General features: G+C 41.6%; 1 protein-coding gene across 1 annotated transcript in view; it reads left to right on the top strand.

Annotated features, from left to right (window-relative positions):
• Morc1 (MORC family CW-type zinc finger 1) overlaps positions 1-19,647 on the top strand; it is a 158,608-nt gene that overhangs the window by 108,843 nt on the left and 30,118 nt on the right. Inside the window, exons 18-20 of the mRNA XM_037209983.1 lie at positions 12,007-12,075; positions 14,058-14,306; positions 16,500-16,604. Coding sequence (XP_037065878.1) covers positions 12,007-12,075; positions 14,058-14,306; positions 16,500-16,604 — 423 coding nt within the window. The remainder of the gene's footprint in view (positions 1-12,006; positions 12,076-14,057; positions 14,307-16,499; positions 16,605-19,647) is intronic.

Below are 19,647 nucleotides of genomic sequence, written 5' to 3'. Positions count from 1 at the left end.
CAACGATTCTCAACCTGTGGGTCGAGACCCAATGAGGGTCGAATATTGGATATCCTGCATATCAGATATTTACATTATGATTCATAACAGCAGCAAAATCATAGTTATGAAGTAGCAACAAAAATTTATGGTTTTGGGGGTCCCCACAACCTGAGGAACTGTGTTAAAGGGTCAGAGCATTAGGAAGGTTGAGAATCACTGCCTTAGAATAACTGTCTTTGGCATACAACATTTGATAAATGCGGGGATGGGGAAGTCAGAGAAGTAGCATTGCCTTCACTCAGTATCAAAATAAATTGCATTCGGGTGCAGGCAGAATGCCGCTAGGAAATCAAGATTAGGCTAATTTACTACCATGATTCAGCGTGTTTCTTGGCTAGCACTCATTTGTCTATCCTCTCTGAGTCAGGCTGTCATAAAGTATAAACCGTATAATTATGCTCGCCCACCGCCTTGCTCTTCCTGATAGCCTCTTACTAACAGTGATCACTTATCCACTGAGAAGACCTGGGGAGCAAGAGCAGCCGTGGTTTACTCCTGCACACTTAACTCTTCGCCTCTGCGTTTTAGCATCAGTGGCAGCTGGCAGTCCAAGGTGGAAAATGAAGAAGGTAACTAGGTATCTTGGTTAAGTCTCTGTTGCTGAGATACAATACCATGACCAAAAGCAATGTAAGGAAGAAATGTGTATTTTGGTTCACAGTTCAAGGACACAGTCCATCAGATCAGTGGAGTCAAGGCTCCCCAAAATCCATTGATCTCTGAATTGTGTCTAGTTGCAGTCTCCTGTGGGCAGTGCAGGGGGGGGGGGGAATCTCCATTTGCTACAGGAGAGGCTTCTGATGAGGGTTGGTAGCAATGCTTCTCTAGGGATATATAAGGATATGATTTAGAATGTAGTAAAGAATTATGTTGGTCTAGCAAGGCTTTTCTAAGATTGATGACCTCAGTAGCTATGATAAGAAGGCTAGATTTCCAGCATCAGGCATGATTTCCTTTCTGTATAATGGGTCTTAACTATGCAAACAGCTGTTGGCTACCATCATGGGGTGCATACCACTTATTGCACTTTCAGGGATATCTTGTCATGCTGGTCATTGTTGTGGTGTGTCATGGGGTGATGTGCAGAGTCCAGGTACGCTGACTGCACCTTCCCACCCTCGCCTCCCTTACTATTGTGTACATTATAAATTTTTTTAGTATGGCTATTTTCATTGCTCCCTTTCACTTCAGTTTGGCAGCTGGTAAAGTATCTTCTTGTAGAAAGCCAGACCATAAGAAGGAGGCTTTCAGGTTAGATCCAGCTGGAATCATCCAAGCCAGGGTCTCATTTTATCTAAGGAATCCATCACTGGAAGCTTGTCTTGTAGGTGATTGCTGATCCTGTTAAGCTGACAGTTGACACTAAGCACCATACTAGATCCAAGATCCAAGGTTTTTCTGGATCTCAAGTTCTGTGATTCTAGGTTGTGTATCACCGACAGCCAGGAGCTTAGAATGTTAATACTCTTCTTGGCTCCTCTCAAAACTCAGCAGCTTTGACTTCTCTCGCACCCTGTACACACCCTACCCATGAGTAGAGTGACAGTCTGTTACCTCTAGCAGCACCCACACAGGCCAGCCACATTTAAGAATACCAAAAGTCAATCAGAAAACTTGTGGGAAATGAGGCATCCTAATTGCATGCCTTGTCCTCTAGGGTGAAAGGCATAGCTCATCCCAAAGCTGCAAAGCTGAATCCCCACATGTTTACATACACTTCCCACAACACTACTTAGAACCATTAGGATAAAGGAAGAGAGTGAAGTTTTAGTCAAATAATTCATCAAGTCATGAATCTTTAAATGATGACATTAGGATGTTTCTGTCTAATTTTTGCATCAGTTTTGCTCACAGGGGGGCGGGGACTACAGAAGAAAAGGATGTCCAAACATTTATAGAGCAACAGAGTGGTAGAAACCCCGGAGTTCAGTAAAGCTGAAAAGAAAGGTCAACTCAAGATCTGTCACCCTTGGTGGTACGTTTTTATGGAATAAAGAAATAGTGTAATTGATAATCAGTGTTGACCAGCCAAAACCTTGACTATAAATTGTGTGGCTGGAGCAATCCTTTGCAATCTTTCTTCTGAACAGATGAATTTGTATCCAACTCTGGTGTAGGCTTTGGTCTCTCATTACCTGCTTTCTGTACTGAGTGACAAGCGCCACCTGCTGGCCATGAGAAACATTTTAATAGTAATATGTTGCTTGATTGCTTGGCCACTGTTTGACAAATTAACTGGATAATTGTTTTTCTATTTTCTAATATACCAAGGCAATACTTTTAATACCACTGACCTATGAAATCTCTATGTAATTTAGGAGTTTCTAATATTCCATTTTTCAGCTCCCTTAGTTTTAACTCACAGCTTAAATTTCTATATTCCATTGTATAACAAGGATGACTCTGCACATAGAATTTAGTTTTAGTTACATTTGATTCAGGCTTTTGGGGGACAGCATTAAAATACCCTCAGTCATTAAAAGATGAATCATAGTTTCATATTCTAAACTTACCTACTATGTTTTACTTAAAAGTTATCATTTGTTTTTATTTTATGTATTTGTGGGGTTTATCTTCATGTTTCTGCATAACTTGCATTTGGTGGTCATGGAGGCCGGAAGAAGATATTCCTGCCATGTGGATGCTGGGAATTTGCATGTTTGTACAGTGATGTTGTGTTGCTTAGTTATCTTCTAGGCTTTGTGACCGATAGTCATTTTTCAGTCCACAGTCAAGGCTCTCTGTAGCCTGACACAGCTTCCTTGCTAACATCTTTTTTCTCACTTTGCCTGATTCTGCTCTGCATTTTTCACGTGCTTCTCGTGTCCACACTGCACTGGGAGCCATTGTTCCCGCCATTCTCCTCTGTAGTGGCCTCTGCCCTTTCTCGAGTCCCTTGTGATCTCAGACTGATGCCAAACCCTGTGTGAAATCTTTGTCCAACCCCACACTGTAAAAGCACCTTTTCCCTTCTGGTCTCCTTGTCCTTGGCCTGTCCCTCTTACAGCACACTTTCACCTTCTCCCTGCCATTACAGATCCTTCCATATTAGATCCATCTCCTTCATCAGGCTATGAGCTCAAAAAAAAAAAAAAAAAAAAAAAAAAAAAAAAAAAGACCCGTCTCATTTACTCTTGTCCATATTCTCAGCAGCACCCAGGACTGGATCTTTTGAGTGTAGGTGTTTACCAAATGATGTGGAGGACAGAGTGAATAATTTGATATTTTCATTCAGGAAGACTGAGTGGTCCTACACAGGTGAAACTTTCCAACTTCTGCATCATATATTATCAGACCAAAATTTTCTTACACTTGGTCAAAGTATAGAGTTCACATCTGGATTCCATTTGTCTTGTTTATAGTCTTCCCACCAAATGGACAGTCCTGATGGGATTCCATGCATCCTGAAAAGGAAAGGCAGCAATATCTTTCTGTTGTTTTGCAGAGCTCGTATGGACACACACACACACACACACACACACACACACACACACACACATTGAACTTAAATAATCTGGCAGTTCCCATGTTGGTCGTTGTCGCTGTAAATGTTGAGCAAAGGCGGCTTGAGGAATTTTTAGCTGTGTGTTTGAAGTTAGAATGAAATATCTGAGCAGAACTTTGTAATGGAGAATGTGAACACATTTTCCCATCTAGAATTTAATCTTTTTTAATGTGCCATTATTGTGTAGGATGCTGATTTCAAATGTGTGTCGCTACGGTGACAGATGCCTTAGAAAGTGTGTTGATTTATCACTAGTACTTTCCAACCCCCTTACATAAACATCCATGTTCTAAAATTTATGGCACCTAAAGACCCTTGTCTTGCAAGAGGCTGCTATACTCATTGTAGTTGAAATATTCTACTTTATTACTCTGGCTACAAAGAAAGATCTCATTTCTCTATGGTGTTGCATTACTTTTCCAAGATGGAAAACTAATGATACTTTCACATTTGTAGACCCTGAGTTCATGCATAATAATGAGAGGTTAGAAGAATTGCTTATGATTAGCTTACCCAGAAGCCCCCTGAAGGCAGGTGCAGTGGGCTCCCTTTGTCTTGACGTACTTCTCACTGCCCTGCCTGGCACACTGTTGTGCACAATAGATGGTCATGGGAGGGTGGGCCTCTCTTCTCGACTTGAATTGGCCGGTCAAATTAACTTCTTCAAAAGCAGGTGTTAAACCTTCTGTCAGAACAGCAGTTTGTGTTTGCTTAACATACCCAGAGAGACTCAGTCGCTAGAGAGAAGCTAGCAGTCTTGTGTGATGGTGTGTGATTCACAAAGCCCAGGATATGCACAACTTCTGTATTCATAAATTACCCAACTTTTATTTTTGCAGAAGGCTGGAACTAAGGCACATTATCTATTGTTGTCTGCTACTGGGCTTTCCAGAAGGGACCAAATAATGGTTCTGAAGGCCAAGATGACTTTAAATCCAGAGGGGAATATGCCCCCTTTTGGAGGACAGAAATAGCTTTGACAGTTGCATGCAGGCATGCTGCGTTGCATTCCTCTCTTTGCATGCCAGTCATTCCTAACCACATCAATGTGTGTGGCCTGAAACAATTCAGTGGGAGACAATGCTAATTTGGATTCTAATGCATCCGTACCTATTTGATCTCTGCCCTGCAAACCCTCCTTAAGCACCTGTGTGTACCATCAGTTCTCAATTAGTGTGTTGGCTAATCAAGGACTGCCAGAGGCTCCCTCGCATCCTGGATGTATTCGGAGTCTGTTCCCTGGCTCAGTTACATAAGATGCGGATATTTGGCCTCCTTCCAAAGCAGGCTCCTCCTTGCTTCTCTCTAGGGGAAGCCCAGGCCTCAAAACCTGCAGCTCTGAGCACAGATTCCTGCATCCTTCCCTGGGAGTTGGGATCCTGTTTCCCATCTTGTTTGGCTTTAATCTATCTTCTTACACAGAACCTGAATTTACATTTTGAATTCAGCTCAAGGATCTGGATTTTATTACTGTTCTAACTTTGAATTTATTTTTACACATAGTACCACCGGCTTGTTAATCCTTGTTGAACCTTCAACTCCTGTATTTTCTTGATCTATCCCAACTCTATAGGTTCAGGAAAACTCAGACTGGATCCCTCTGTGGTTCCGTTTCCACCAGGGGCTTTACCGGCAGGTGCATCCAACCCTCTGGCCCATCCTCCCTGACCAGTCCCAGCCTCCTACACAGGGTGTGGAGAGGGGTTGCTGACACCCAGGGGCCTCGCACTGCAGGAATGGATCCAGCTCGTGTGCACAGGAGAAATGGGGAAATCCAGCGCTAACAGTGATTTCTGTTTGAGGGCTCTGTCAGTTCTAGGCAGATTTGGAAGGCAAGGTGATCACTTGGGCTTTCTTAGTGGCTTTTTCTAGATATTAAATTTTTTTGCATATAATAATATTTTCCCCTCCCCTAACTCCTCCCATCTCCCTACCCACCGAACTTCATGTTTTTTCTCTCTCTCAAGAGAAAACAAAATACAAGAAACAAACATCAAACAAACAAAAACTACAAGACAACAGCAGCAACAACAACAAAACAAAAACTACACCCACACAAGCAAACGTGGAGTCTGTCTTGTGTTTGCTAACTTTTCCTGGGGCATGGGGCCTGTCTTGGAGTCCATAGTTAACACCTAGTGACACTCCGTGGGAGAAAAACGGACTCCTAATGACATACTCCTATACCCCTGCATCAACGCCTTGCTTATCCCTCATCAGAGAAGCTTCTTCTTGAAGTAGATCATAACTAACCCAGAGACCCACAACTGGATAATGCCGAGTGAGAGACTCTGGAGCACTCAGCCCTAAATGGGATATCTTCATCCAGCCCTTCTTCTCAAGGCTCAGTGATATGGAAGAGGGAGCAGGAAAGATTGTAAGAGCCGGAGGTGGTGGATGACTCCAAGGAAACAGTGTCACCCAGACTCTGATCCACAAGACCTGCTTAGCTGCTTTTTAAGTAGGGAAAAGAAACAGCAAGGTGTGGTGAGCATTTTGGCCTGTCTGGAATACAAGCAAATCTCTCTGAGGGGGAAGCTAAGACCTTAGGAGAGGAGAAGGAAATTAGAAAGACATATGAAAAAAATATTCAATTAGGTTTTGCTGCAAAGACATCCTTTCAAATTCAAACACACTCTCCAGAGATTCCACAGTTTGGAGAGGGAAATTTCTTCAAATGCTTACTAATAATAATCAGGCACAAATGAAATTCCAAGGTGTACTATTCTATTCCAGATCTCAAGTTCAGTAAATTTAGTCAGAGAGTCACTGCAGAAACATGAAAGCATTTTTCTCTACAGAAACACACACACACACACACACACACACACACACACACACACACACACACACACGAGGCTGGGGTGTACACCAGGTTCAAAAAACAAAAGTCTCTTATCATTGGAGTCTTGGTACCTTCTTTTCAGGCTGTGTCCATCACAAATGTACAAATGTTCACCTCTTTCTTTCTGCCTTGGGGGTTCCTCTGTTTTCTGCTTCCACAGATAACCCACCTGAGGCAGCTTGTGCTGATTCCATTGTGGCTTGCAAGACCCTGAATTTGTAAGAGAAATGCAGTTATCTTACTGGTAGAGGTTATGACTACCATTTAAAAATAATTACCCATATTTGTAAGATGTCTATCATTATTTCTTTTTGAAATCTGAGAAGATGAGGAGGAGAAAAAGATGCTGTCATTAGGAAATAGCTATTCACTAGATAACAGAGACAGAATTGGAAGTGGATTAACTATGCCAGCAGAGTTCAGTTTTATAAAAAGTGCAATCAAAGATGGGAAAATGTGTTCTCCAAATTAAAAATGAATATATATGATTTTAAAAGATATTTTAAAATAATAGGGCAACCTGCAGGCTGATGCTGAAAGCCTATGCTGGTTAGTGGAAAATGCTATTCCTAATTAGAACCAAAGGGCAAACTTCACTTAGTGCATTTAGCTTGTGCCGATGTTTATAGTGCACCAATTCTATGTCTGTATCTGTTTCTATAGAAGATGCTTCAGAAAGAAAGCTGATATCCCCTACTTTGTCCTAATTCTTTAGCAAATTTCCTCCTCTTTTGTTACTTTGCTTTGGCTCTGTCCTTTAATTCTGTCATTTTGGGTTTTACAAGAAAAATTCTAGATGGGGTCAGGTAGGTTGAAAAGCAGTCAGTGAAATGTAAAGAAATCAAATAAATGTATAGAAAATTGATAAGGTAGGCTTATGCTTACATAATCACACAATGGTTATGTAAGTGTATATGTGTTAATGGCTGGGAGAGATTTGACAATGTTTCTGAACTATTAAAACTATTGAAGGACCTTAGCACACAAGAGGTGTGGCTGATGGAGAAAAAAAATCCGGGAGACAGAAGGAAGAATGTGAGGACTAGGGAGAGGCTTTAGATCAGAGTTGGGAGGATGTGTGTGTTTTCCTAAGTCAGGGGCAGAGCAGTTAAGGGCCTTTACATACACTAGTAACCTTAATTTTGTCTTCTCTGAAGAGGAATCAGGGCCATCTGATGACAGAGAAGGGCAGGCATTGTGTTCAGACACTCTGAAAAACAGTCTTGTGTGCTTAGGAACAAGAGTCAATTAGTGACAAGTGAGAGAACTGACCATCCAATGAGAATCGTGTGTGCTCTTGTGGTATAGAATCAACAGTTTTAGGGGCTGGAATTTCTAAACTGTTGAACTACTCTGCTCCCCTGTTTTCAGTAGAGAGAATCAACCCTCACTTGGAAAGGGAAATTCAGAGTTCATAGTGATCCTAAGGAGAATCATGAGTGACCTGAGGACCCAGGGCTAAGGACTATTAGGAGGGGTGTGTAGGGCAGAGAATAGCCCAGGGGACAGACTTCTCTCTGTAGAGTTAGGGCAGGAAGGACAGTCGAGAGGAGTATGAGAGAAGAGGGGAGAGGTAAAGGGGAAAGATGTTTTAATTGATAGCCACAGCATTGGAGGGACTCTAATGAGAGCTAGAAATTGTAAGGAAGAGTAAAGAATCTCACAGCTGAGTATTTTTCAGGGAATGAAACTACTAGTACAAAAAGCCCAAGTTAAGCCATCGCTAGAATTGGAAAGAAAAGCTATGTGATTAAGATTCAAGAAGGAAGTGAGTAGACCTCAGGTGAATGGGAGGAACGAAGCTCCAAATTCCCAAGGCTGTATCATGCACCTTTACTAAAAGACAGGAAATTATAGCCAATTGTGTTCAAGCCTGCTGAGTACAGAACTGAGGGGGGAAGGCATTCCCTTCAGCGGCTCCTCCTCCTGTGTGCTCCCAATGATTCACCTTCATTCTATTCCTTAAAGCCAGTACAATGTCTTCTATTGCCTTTTTGATGGCTTCAAAATGTTCTGTTTGACCATAATTATTAATGTTTATTTTATTCAAAATGCAATTGGAAATTCTGTTGTGCTTTTCTGGGTCTCTTGTCCTTTTGTAGAAACAAGTCTGAAGTCAAAACAAAAGAGCAGAATTTATAGGACTCATAAAATGTCTATTTACTCACAATTCTTGTTTAGCGATATGGTTAGTAATTCAGGTACGATCCCATTACAATAAAACTGTATAGCAGAGAACAGTTATCTTTAAGTTATTATTAAAAGTGTTGTAAACTCAAATAATGTAATTGAGTCATATATTATTATAGCCAGGCTAGACTGGGTCCGTTTTGCCATATCAGGAATCAGTCTCGTTATAAAGGTTTGCCAACACCGCTGGAAATGAATGTATATGGCATCCTGGAAAGCATTTGCAAGGTGTGATAGTATCCAGCATGGACAACAGAATCTGCCAAGCTGTGAATTCAGAGTAGACCCCTTACAGTGTTTCAACCATGGAAAGATAGGTAGTACACTTTAGGGCCAACAGTTCACCCTATAATGGACAACCCTTTATTGAGCATCTATAACACCCTGAACATCACGCTCTGTGCCCCATATAACAGAAAAAAGTGTGAAGTCCAGTCTATTGCAATGCATCATTGACGTGTAACTGTAAGACAGTGTGATACAATCACGTAGATAGGTAATATTGTGGGTGTGAATGTAGCTGTAAATACACGACATTTCCACTCTTTTTGGAAGTCCTAGAGAAATAAGGCACACAGAAGACAAAGCTGTAAACTCCATGCAGCTAGAAGATATCTTCCAGATATTTCTGGGGTCACTTGGAGGAGTCAAGATGAAGCAGGAGCTTCAAAGGAAGAAAGAAAAAGCAGTTGACAAGACCCCGGCAAGAGCAAGTCAGAAGGATCAGCATATATATACACCTGCAGAGAAGGGCGGATGTGGAGATGGCAAAGCGATGCTAGCCATTGTTTCCAATGGTGGGAGGGCATCTGAGACCCTGCTGGGCAAATGCCAGTTCATGGAAGTAGGATACGTGGGATGCTCGTGAAAGAACTTAAGAAGTTATGATTGTCAGAGCAGTAGTTTTCAGAGGTATGAGAGAAGAGGCTTTGCTTGTGAAAAACTTGCTGGATTCTCATCTTCTACTCTACTTTTCCTGTGGAAACACTGGCTGAGAGCAATCTTGGAAAACCTAACTCGTAACTGTGTTTTTAGAGACTGAACCAATGTAGCTCTTTTTATTTTGTAGCTTTACAACAAGACACATTAAAAAGTAAAAAATCTATTATCCGTAATGTTGTGTGAGACAAAAAGCAGCAAATGGTTCTTCCTTAGAGACCTGGATTTAGCAGCTGGGATGGGTGCTTTCAGAACTGAGACTTGAAGGATGAGTGGGGATGTAGCAGAAAGACAAGAATAGACAGGACCATTCAGAGCAAAGGCATGGCTTGTCTAACAGTATGAAAGGCGGCCCGTGTAAATGGGGGAAACATTGAGTGCACAGAGGCACGAGGGTGTCAGAGGGATGGGACATGGTCAAGATCAGGGTAGACATCAGGAAACAAATCATCAGCCATGTGAGTGTGTGAGTTTGCATTTACTCAACCTGAATCGAAAGCCCGTATGCCAGGCCAGGCACCAGAGGCTCAGCAGCCGTGCCACCTTCCAGGGTGGCATTTCTCCACACCGACTGCATATCAGAACCTCTTGAAGAACACTAAAATTACACTGCTAGTTTCCACCCCTGGTAGTTAAGTTAGAATTCCATGTGTAGGGATGCGACATTATTTCCAGAGGCTTGTTTGAGGATTCTAATAGCATGTATGCTAATTTGGTTGTCATGCTTTTTCCTCATTCTCCCTCCTCAATTACACTTGTATTTTAATTTAGTTTTCTCGAGTGTGGATGCCATGGCATGTTTTGGCAGTAGAGGACAACTCTGTGGAACCAATTGTCTCCCTCTAACTTTTACATAGTTTCTGGGATCTAACCCCGGTCAACAGGCTTTCTTGGTAAACACCTTTATACACCAAGCCATTTAACCAGTATTTTATATTTTATTACATTTATTATTTTTTTATTTAGTTGGAGGAAGAATGCCTTAGTGTGAGTGTGATCGGCTCTCTCCTTCTGCTACACGGGTACTGGAGAGCTCGGGTCACAGGTTTGGTGACAAACACCTTTACCTACTGAGCCACCTCACCTCTTCTTAGTTTTAGTGAAAAGGGCCTCTAGAGAAGGTGGTGACTTTAACTTAATGCATTTTCAATTTACAAAGGAGTCAAGTGGGGAAATTCACATAGCTTGATCACTAATGGAGAGTAGAGAGAGTGTTTGTGAGCCAGGAATGTTCAGAGCCTCTAACCTGGGTGTCTGTGCTGTTGATCCACCAATTAAGAGAGATCCCAGAGGAAGTGCTGTGAGAATAACAGATTCAGATTTGGAAGGGTGGCCTTGAAGGCACCTGCCAAGAGCCATCTGAATTCCAGGACAGTGAGTTCCAGGCCAGGCAGTCAGACCTACATAGTGGGACCCCAACCCAGAACAAAACAGCAGCGGCAACAAATACAGTAGCTAAAAGCAGAAACAAAAGCATTAGTGTCAAAGGATCTCCCTTTTTGGAGAGAGCACTGGCTTCCTTCTCCATAACCTGCCCGAGGATACTGGAAGCTTCTGGATGCTGGGCATAAGGCAACATCTCAATGATGAGAGGCATAGTAAAAGGCAGTTAAAACCCTCACCAGTTCACTGAATCTCATCCCAGGGCTCTCAGGATGCCCCTGAGCTCTGTAGGCAGGGAGTAAGAGGGTCTCTGGAGAGGAGAGGTAGAAGATTATGGGATGCAAAGGCTGGACCAGTCAGGATTGGAACAAGTGGTATCCTGAAGTTGGTCATGAGACATTCAATCCACAGTGCTTACTAAAACGCTGGATGCTTTGAACACTACCCAGGTACCATCAGAAGAACATCCTTGCAGCAGAACTAAGTGTTTATGGGTAAGGAATGTGATCTAGATACTTCAATAGGAAAGGAAGAATACTGAATTTTGTGGTGATATTGTGTTCCCCAATATATTGTGCACCCTAATAAACTTTATCTGGGATCAGAGAACAGAACAGCCACTAGATGTAGAGGCCAGAAAATGGTGGCACACACACCTTTAATCCTAGCATTCCAAAGGCAGAGATCTTTCTGAATCTCCATGAGTTCAAAGCCACACTGGAAAAAGCCAGGCATGGTGACACACGCCTTTAATCCCAGGAAGTGATGGCAGGAAGCAGAAAGATATATAAAGCATGAAAACCAGGAACTAGAGCTGGTTAAGCTTTTAGGCTTTCGAGAAGCAGTTCAGCTGAGATCCATTTGGATGAGGACTCGGAGACTTCCAGTCTGAGGAAACAAGATCAGCTGAGGAATTGGCAAGGTGAGGTTAGCTGTGGCTTGTTCTGTTTCTCTGATCTTTCAGTGTTCACCCCAATACCTGGTCCTAGGTTTATTTAATTAATAAGAACTTTTAAGATTCATGCTACAGAATTTCTGTAATATGCCACTGAAGATATTTTTCTTTAGTTATTAAATCTGCTTTAATGTTTTCTTTCCTTAGACGCCTCAGTTTATAGCAGTGAGTAGAATCCCTGAGTTCAAGCCCTCCTGCCTTTCTTCAGAAAAGAAGGTGAGTAATTAAAATAGGAGCCTGGAGCCAGAGAAATGGCTCAGCTGTTCAGAGCACTGGCTGCTTTTACAGAGGATCCAGGTTCTATTCCCAACAGCCACATAGTGGCTCACAGCCATCTGTAACTCCAGTCTTGGGGGGGGTCTGACACCACCTTTTGGCCTCTGTGGGCATCGCATGCATGTGGTGCACAACAAACAGTCAGGACATACATACACATAAAATAAAAATTTTTTAAATCTAAAAAATTTTAAATACATAAAAGTAATATCCAACCATTTGTGTTATATTTCTCACATAAGCTTCATCAGTCACAGAATGAAGCACTAATGATTTTAGCTGACACTCTTTTCTCATTAAACTGATATATATATATATAATTAAAATGATATATATATATATATATATTAGCAAATAAAATATAAATATTTAAATCACCCATTACCTTACTGGTTGGATATGATGACAATTCCAATTTTTAAAAATGCATTTCCCATAGTTTCTATGAGAAAGACAACAGTTTAGTCTATGGACATATATTTACCTAGAAATACACTGTCTACATAATTTTTGAGTATGTATGTATGTATGTATGTATGTATGTGCACATGGGTGTGTGTTTGTGTAAGTGTACATGTGTTCTTTTTGACTTCTAGAAGAGAGATCAGACTCTAGCTTGGAGGAGCACATACTCTATCTAGTACTTTTAGCACACATGTCCTTCACAGATTAAAAAAATAGCTAGCAGGGGCAGGACGCAGGATGTGAGATGTGGGATCGGCCTAGGAATGGGGACTTAACTCGCCTCATATGCACCAGGGAAGGAAAGGCAAATGTGTCAGATCTCTGCATTCAGTCCACCTCTGCAGGTCTTTCTGAATCCACCTTGGAGAGAACTATTATTACTGAAGTAGATATTTGCTGAAGTGGCTGTCCAAAACTTTTGATTTTTGAACTTTTAATTAGTAGTATGAAGTATGACTGATAATCCCGAACCTCACAAGTGGTCGAAGTGCAGAGAAGAGGCTTCGATGAGGTTCTCGGCCCTCAGCTGACATCTCTATCATCCTCTATCCCACAGGCTCAGAGCATATCTTAGAAGAGGTGGCAGAAAGGTTGTAAGAGTTGTAAGAGGGAGATCCTCTGTGAATCTGTATCTTTTGGACACAGCAGGGCCATTGCACTCATGAACTCACAGGATCTGTGGTTACCTGCATGACCTGTCCAAGATCAAGTCAGTCAGCATTCTCCCATGGATGAGGGAGGGGCACACATGCCCTAGCCCCACACTGGGGCATTAGTAGGGACAGATGGCTGTTAGGGGAAGGAAAGTCATTTTTTCCCCAAAGGTATGGATGTGCTCTAGTAGATAGTGCATATAGGCAGCATTGGTTGGACTCCGTGGATTTAAGGAAAAACAGGATATGGAATTGGAAAAGGGATGTGTCTTAGTTACTTTTCTACTTCTGTGACAAAGCACCATGACCAAGGCATCTTAGAGAAGAAAGCATTTAATTTAGGGATTCACAGTTCCAGAGGGTAGTAGAGTCCATGACTTTCATCACAGGGAGCATTGCCACAGGCTTGGAGGCATGGCTGGAGCAGCTGAGAACTTATGTCTAACTCACAAGGAGGAGGGAAGGGAGGAGGGGGAGAGAGAAGGAGAGGGAGAGGGGGAGGGAGAGGGGGAGGAGAGAGAGAAGAGAGAGAGCGCACACAAGCATGAGAGTATAAAAAAGCATGCTAACAGGGAATGCTGTGGGCTTTTGAGACCTGCAATATATGAGCGTATGTGGCCCATTCTCCTTCAAACCACTACAGCATGTATTGGGGAAATCTGGGGAAAATTGGAGGGCAGAAATAGGGGATGAATATAATCAATGCTATAAAAGTATAATTCAGTGTTAGGAGAAAAATTGGTAACTCATCATAAATAATCGAACTCCATCTCACAGAAATATATCTTCTTGTTTTTCATTAAGGAAAAATCCACACTTGGGAGACTCAGGCCTTCTGTGGTAGACCGAATTCAAGGCACTCCTCCTTCATCTGTCCAGCTTTCGTCTAGCCAGAGAGTCCGAAAGAGAAGCCCAAAGGATACCGACTCGGACGTGGAGTTTGTCTGCATGACTAAGATTCGGAAGAGGTCTGTGAGGAGGAGTGTGAAACACCAGCAGCAGAGCCATGTGCCTGCTCTGTCGGAAAACCTCAAGCTCATTGAGGCATCCCAGGCAGGTGTTTTTTTTTTTTTTTCTTTTTTTTTCTCCCCTTTCTTTTCTCTTACAAAATGTTTAATAATTTCCTTGTTCTGGAAATAGCATCTGGTAAAGGTTTGGCTTCATGTTCACATTTTTAGCTCACTCTAATTATGGGATGTACATTGCAGCCCATGTTTGCTGGATAGAGTCCCAATTTCTATTTTTTTCTCCCCGAATTCTCTATTTTGGAAGAAAAGTTAGACTGCTAATATCAGCACAATGTGGAGAATTCAGCCAAGTGATGGTGTCCCAAAGAATACCTGGATGGGAAAAGGTCTTATGTTTTGTGGCACAAAAAACCACATATTTTAGATTTTAAATATAGAGATCAACTTAAATGTACATGTATGTAAAGCTAACATGAACTGAATGTATTTACCTACTGTTTGTATATGCACAAACACTTCAGTAGCTTTACATAGTGTGTGTGTGTGTGTGTGTGTGTGTGTGTGTGTGTGTGTGTGTGTGTTCCTCTATTCTGTATAATCTTTGTGGACCTTTCAGCATATGTACACTTGTGTCTCCTCCCTCATCCAGATTACAATAGAACAGCTTAATACTTTGACAGACAGATGTGAACTGTGACTGTGGCAGCTGCTTGGGTCCCCCCCTCCCCCGCTATTGTTTTGAGAGAGTTTTATTATGTTTCCCAGGCTTTTCTTCCTCTTCAGCCTCCAGAGTAGCTGGAACTAAATTGAGATGCTACTCTACCTAGCATGTTGTTTGTAGCATTTTGAAATTTTTATGTTTATTTCTATTCATGGCATGTGTATTTGTCTGTGTAGATTTATATCATCTGTGGGTGGGTACCCACAGAGTCTAGCAGAGGATGTCAGATGCCCTGGAACTGGTGTTAATGGGCAATTGTGAGCCACTGGATTTGAGGGTTAAGAACCAAACTTTGGTGCTGGACGTGAGCAGTAAGGATTCGTAACTGCTCAATGTTCTCTGCAACCGACCTTACGGTGGCTATTTATGACACAAGAACACTAGCGCTTACAATGAGGAATTTAACTAAGAATGTAACAAAGATGTCTTTTAGGGGGGTGTCCCTGTTTTTAGGATTACATTCAATTAAAGTGATAACGAGAGAGGTAGAGCATTTGACCCATCCATGAATACCAAGTATTTTTAAGGGGACAAGCCATGATAACACAGAGGTGTGGAAAAGAGCAGTGTTGGCAGCCATTGAAATAGGGGGTTCAGAGAGCAATTGGCCTGTGGAGAGGAACATGAGTTCAGCTTAAAATGTGCGACTTCCAAGGAAAGGCGTCCAATACAGTGACCCTAGATTTAGAGTTGAGCTCTAAACAGGACTCATGAGCTTGTGAAGTGCTGACACCCTGGAGTGTGAGTGGGGGTGAAGGGTACATGAGGAGGAGGGGGGCAGTCAGGGCTGGGGAGGTAACTGCACAGACTGTGGAGGGCTTGCTGGTCCTAGGGAAGGGAAAGTAGGAATATGTTGCATCTTTAAAGCCAAGTGGGGAATGAGGAGATTAAAAAAAAGAGCTGGGCAAGAGAGCTAAATTCTATAAGTCTGAAGAAGTTTTGACTTAACCAAACTTAGAGGCAGTAGGAATGATAAGGGGAAGCCTTGGTGCTGGTGCTGCTGCTGGTGCTGGTGGTGGTGGTGAAGAGGGCAGAAGCCAGATTGGGACCCGTTGGCAGATAGAGAATCATCATCAAATGGAGGCGCAGGATGTACGTCAGCTCTCGAAAACTAAGTTATTTTGGTTTTGGAAGACATTATATTTATGGAAATCAAACGTGGGGTAGACATATGAGGAGACCATTAAATTCTTTATAAATATTTAAAACAAAGGTGGTTTTTCTTTTTTTGTAAAATTGTTAGGTGTTGTTAGTTGATCTTTACATGTACTTGTTTGAATGATATATTTCTTTCCATTTCTTGCTGCCTTTTTCTTTCATGGTCTATTTATATAGATTTTCCTTGGTTTGTGATCCTCTTGCCTCTGCCTTCTAGGTGCTGGGTTTATAGGTCTCTGTTTCCAGTCCTGGCCAGTCATGTATTTTTTAGGGCAATGATCAGTTGAATTTTCCTTTAATTATGCTGCAGTTAATACAGTCTCTATGAAATAGTTAAAGTGGCTTAATGTATACTGTTGATTGGTTCTAATCCTTGCTTAATTTTTGTTACTATTTTAGGTCTCTTCATGGGAAACAAAGAAGAAGCAGAGTGAAAACCTTGTACAGGAATGCAAGGCATCCCCTGAAGTTGAAACTAGCAGCAGAGATCCAGCTGTAATCCTGGTAAGATTAACTTCACTGATGAATGGCACCTTAAGACAGTTTTACATTCATAAAAATGGAAGGGTCCGTTAGATCTGGGTAGATGAAACATATAGTTCAGTCACTTGAAGATGAAGGAGCATGTCCTAGAGATGTTAGCTGTTATGTGTGGCTGCATTAACCAGTAAACATATAACTAAACTTCAGCCCATGACCCCTTTCTTCTTAGTTACCAGACTGAGAGAATTTTGACATATGTATAAATGTATAAAAATTGTACATATAATTTGAAGAGCATATCAGAGCCCAAGCCCCAATTCAAATCAATTTTAAATATGCAGTTTTAAATATGGACTCGTCAGAAATTTTAATTCTTTTTTGATGTTTTTGGTCTTTCTTATTTATTTACTGTCTGTCTGTCTATCTGTCTGTCTATTTTGTGGTGCTAGAGACTACTAAGTTACAACATCACTACCTGAAGTATTATTTTGAATTGACTTAAATGAGGTGGCTACCAAAACCCCCAGGAGAAATATCTTCTGGAAACATGGGCACACTTTCCACTCACTCCACTAGATAATACATCATCATTCTGACTGATGGTTGGTATCAAACAGCTATGTATCTTGGCAACTGTGCAATCTCTTTGACTTCACTAAGCCAAGTGTGGCAAACCCTTATTGTTCATGATTGATTTAAGAACTGCCCAAGCCATTGACTCTTCACCCTGTTAAAGACATTGTCCGTATGTTATATAGCATCCCTTTATATTCTTGAATTGTTTAAATTGTACTTGGTCCAATGGGGAACATATTTCTTCTGACTTTACACCCCTTCATGAAAACATCATTGAAGCAAGGCACACAACAGGGTTATAGGGAGATTTTATTTAGAAAAATAGAGAGCCAGGTGGTGGTGGTGCATGCCTTTGATCCCAGTACTCGGAAGGCAGAGCCAGGTGGATCTCTGTGAGTTCAAGGCCAGCCTGGTCTACAGAGTGAGATACAGGACAGTCAACAAAACTACACAGAGAGTCCCTGTCTCAAAAAAACCAAAAAAAAAAAAGAAAAAGAAAAAAGAAAAAGAAATAGATATGGAAAATTTCAAATGAAGTTCCATCAGTTGCCATGTGCCCATTTTCCACCCCCAACTATGATCACCTTGGCCAGTCTACTTTCTCCTATTTGTGTCTAGTCCCTGCTACTTCCGGGCATCACACCAAGCACATTGCAATTGTCTTAAGAAGCCCTTAGAAAAAAAAGAAAGAAAACACATTGAAAGGGAATAATTTATGTATGGGAGCAGGGGAATAAAAAAACAGAACAAACAAAAACCTTTAATATCAATGATAAGACATACCAAAATCCAGGACATCTAGCGAGTAAGCATTAAAGCATTTTCAAAGTTAGAAAAGAGGTCAGCATTTAACCGGAAGCTGGAGAGGATGGGAGCACTGCAAGCAGCGTTTTAACCACAGACCTCTGTGACGCACAGTTTGACACAGCTGCACCTGTGACTGTTAGGGGTCACCGCTTGTTTTGCAGAGACATCAACGTCTTCATCTGCTTTTCATGGAGTTGTTACGTTGTCACCTTTCCAAACCGTGCACGAGCTTTTAATAAGTGCTTACTCACACATTAGCTGCGTTGCCTCTGTGTGGTCTGTTTGTCCAGGTCTGCTGCTTTTGTGGGTGTGGGCATGGTAGGTGTGACGATGTGATCTTAGCAGGGCATTCGTTTTCACACTCATATAACTAATTAATGTACATAAGTGTGCCTTAGTGAGATGAACATTAAGTTTTGTTTGGCCATAGTTGGAATAATTCAACTAGGAAATAATTACTTTTAAATGCTTATCTGTCTGTACTTTCTTAAAGTAAAGAAAAAAAGAGATTCTTAACCCCTAAGATCCTTCACAGTTATCTTTTAATTACTGTGCATATGTGTGAATGTGGTGTAGTGGATGTGTGTATCTGTGTGGATGTGTGTGTACTCGCGTGCGCGCACTCTCACACACACACACACACACACACACACACACACACACACACACACATGCGTGTTTAAGTTTGTCTCATCTGGATGCTCTGATTGTTGAATATAAAGGGGGAAAGTAGTCACTGCTACCAGCAGTGGTACAGAAGTTGTTGCCTAAGGAAGAAAAATTAGCTATAACACAAGATGCCCTCCCATGCTACTATTTATTATTTTGGTGAGCTTAATTGGGTGTGGAACCTAGGGCCTTATTCTCTCATATAATAGACTCAGAACTGTGGTGTGTTCAGTTCCCACAGAAAGGCCTTACTTCATGCCTGGCTGTGCTCTGTGGTTCTGTTCATGTTGTCTGGGGAACAGTTTCATTAGGATTAGCTTATTTTTCCTTGACTGTGTTAATAGTGGCTACCCACCTGCCTTTAGAGAAGATGAACACGTGCACATGTTCACATTAGGGCACTTAATTTTCCTCCTTGCTGACTTTGGGTACCTCACTGGCTCTGTATGGACAGTTGTCCAAGTTCAAGTGAAACCATGATAGCCTCACTTGCCCCTCCCATTCCCATTTGGGTTCACATTGCTTATTATTTCATGTTGCTTATGATTTCAGCTATGGAATAATTTTTTTCTTCCAAATCACCTTGATGCTGTGGCTCAGTATCATAACATTTTCATCTGTTATCCTAAGTTCTTCCTCTTTCCTGTCCCAAAATCTTTTTTTTTCTTTTCTTTTTTAAATTAAAAATGGATTTTTCCCACACAATCCTAATTATGGTTTTCCCTCTCTCTGCTCCTCCCAGTTCCTCCCCACCTCCCCTCCCACCTAGATCCACATCTATATCTACATCTTTCTGTCGCTAGTTAGAAAGCAAATGGGCATCTAAGGAATAATAATAAGACAAAAATAAGATAAAGCAAAAACAAATTGGAATAAGACTAAACAAACTAACAGAAAAAAAAAGAGCCAAAGAAAAAGCATGGCAGCACAGATAGACATAGAGACACACACATTTGCACACACAGGAATCTCTTGAGAACACAAAACCAGAAGCCATGATGTATACACAAAG

Source organism: Peromyscus leucopus, chromosome 12 (assembly GCF_004664715.2).
Source record: "Peromyscus leucopus breed LL Stock chromosome 12, UCI_PerLeu_2.1, whole genome shotgun sequence".
Lineage (NCBI taxonomy): Eukaryota > Metazoa > Chordata > Mammalia > Rodentia > Cricetidae > Peromyscus > Peromyscus leucopus.
This window is presented reverse-complemented; position numbering and strand designations above follow the sequence as displayed.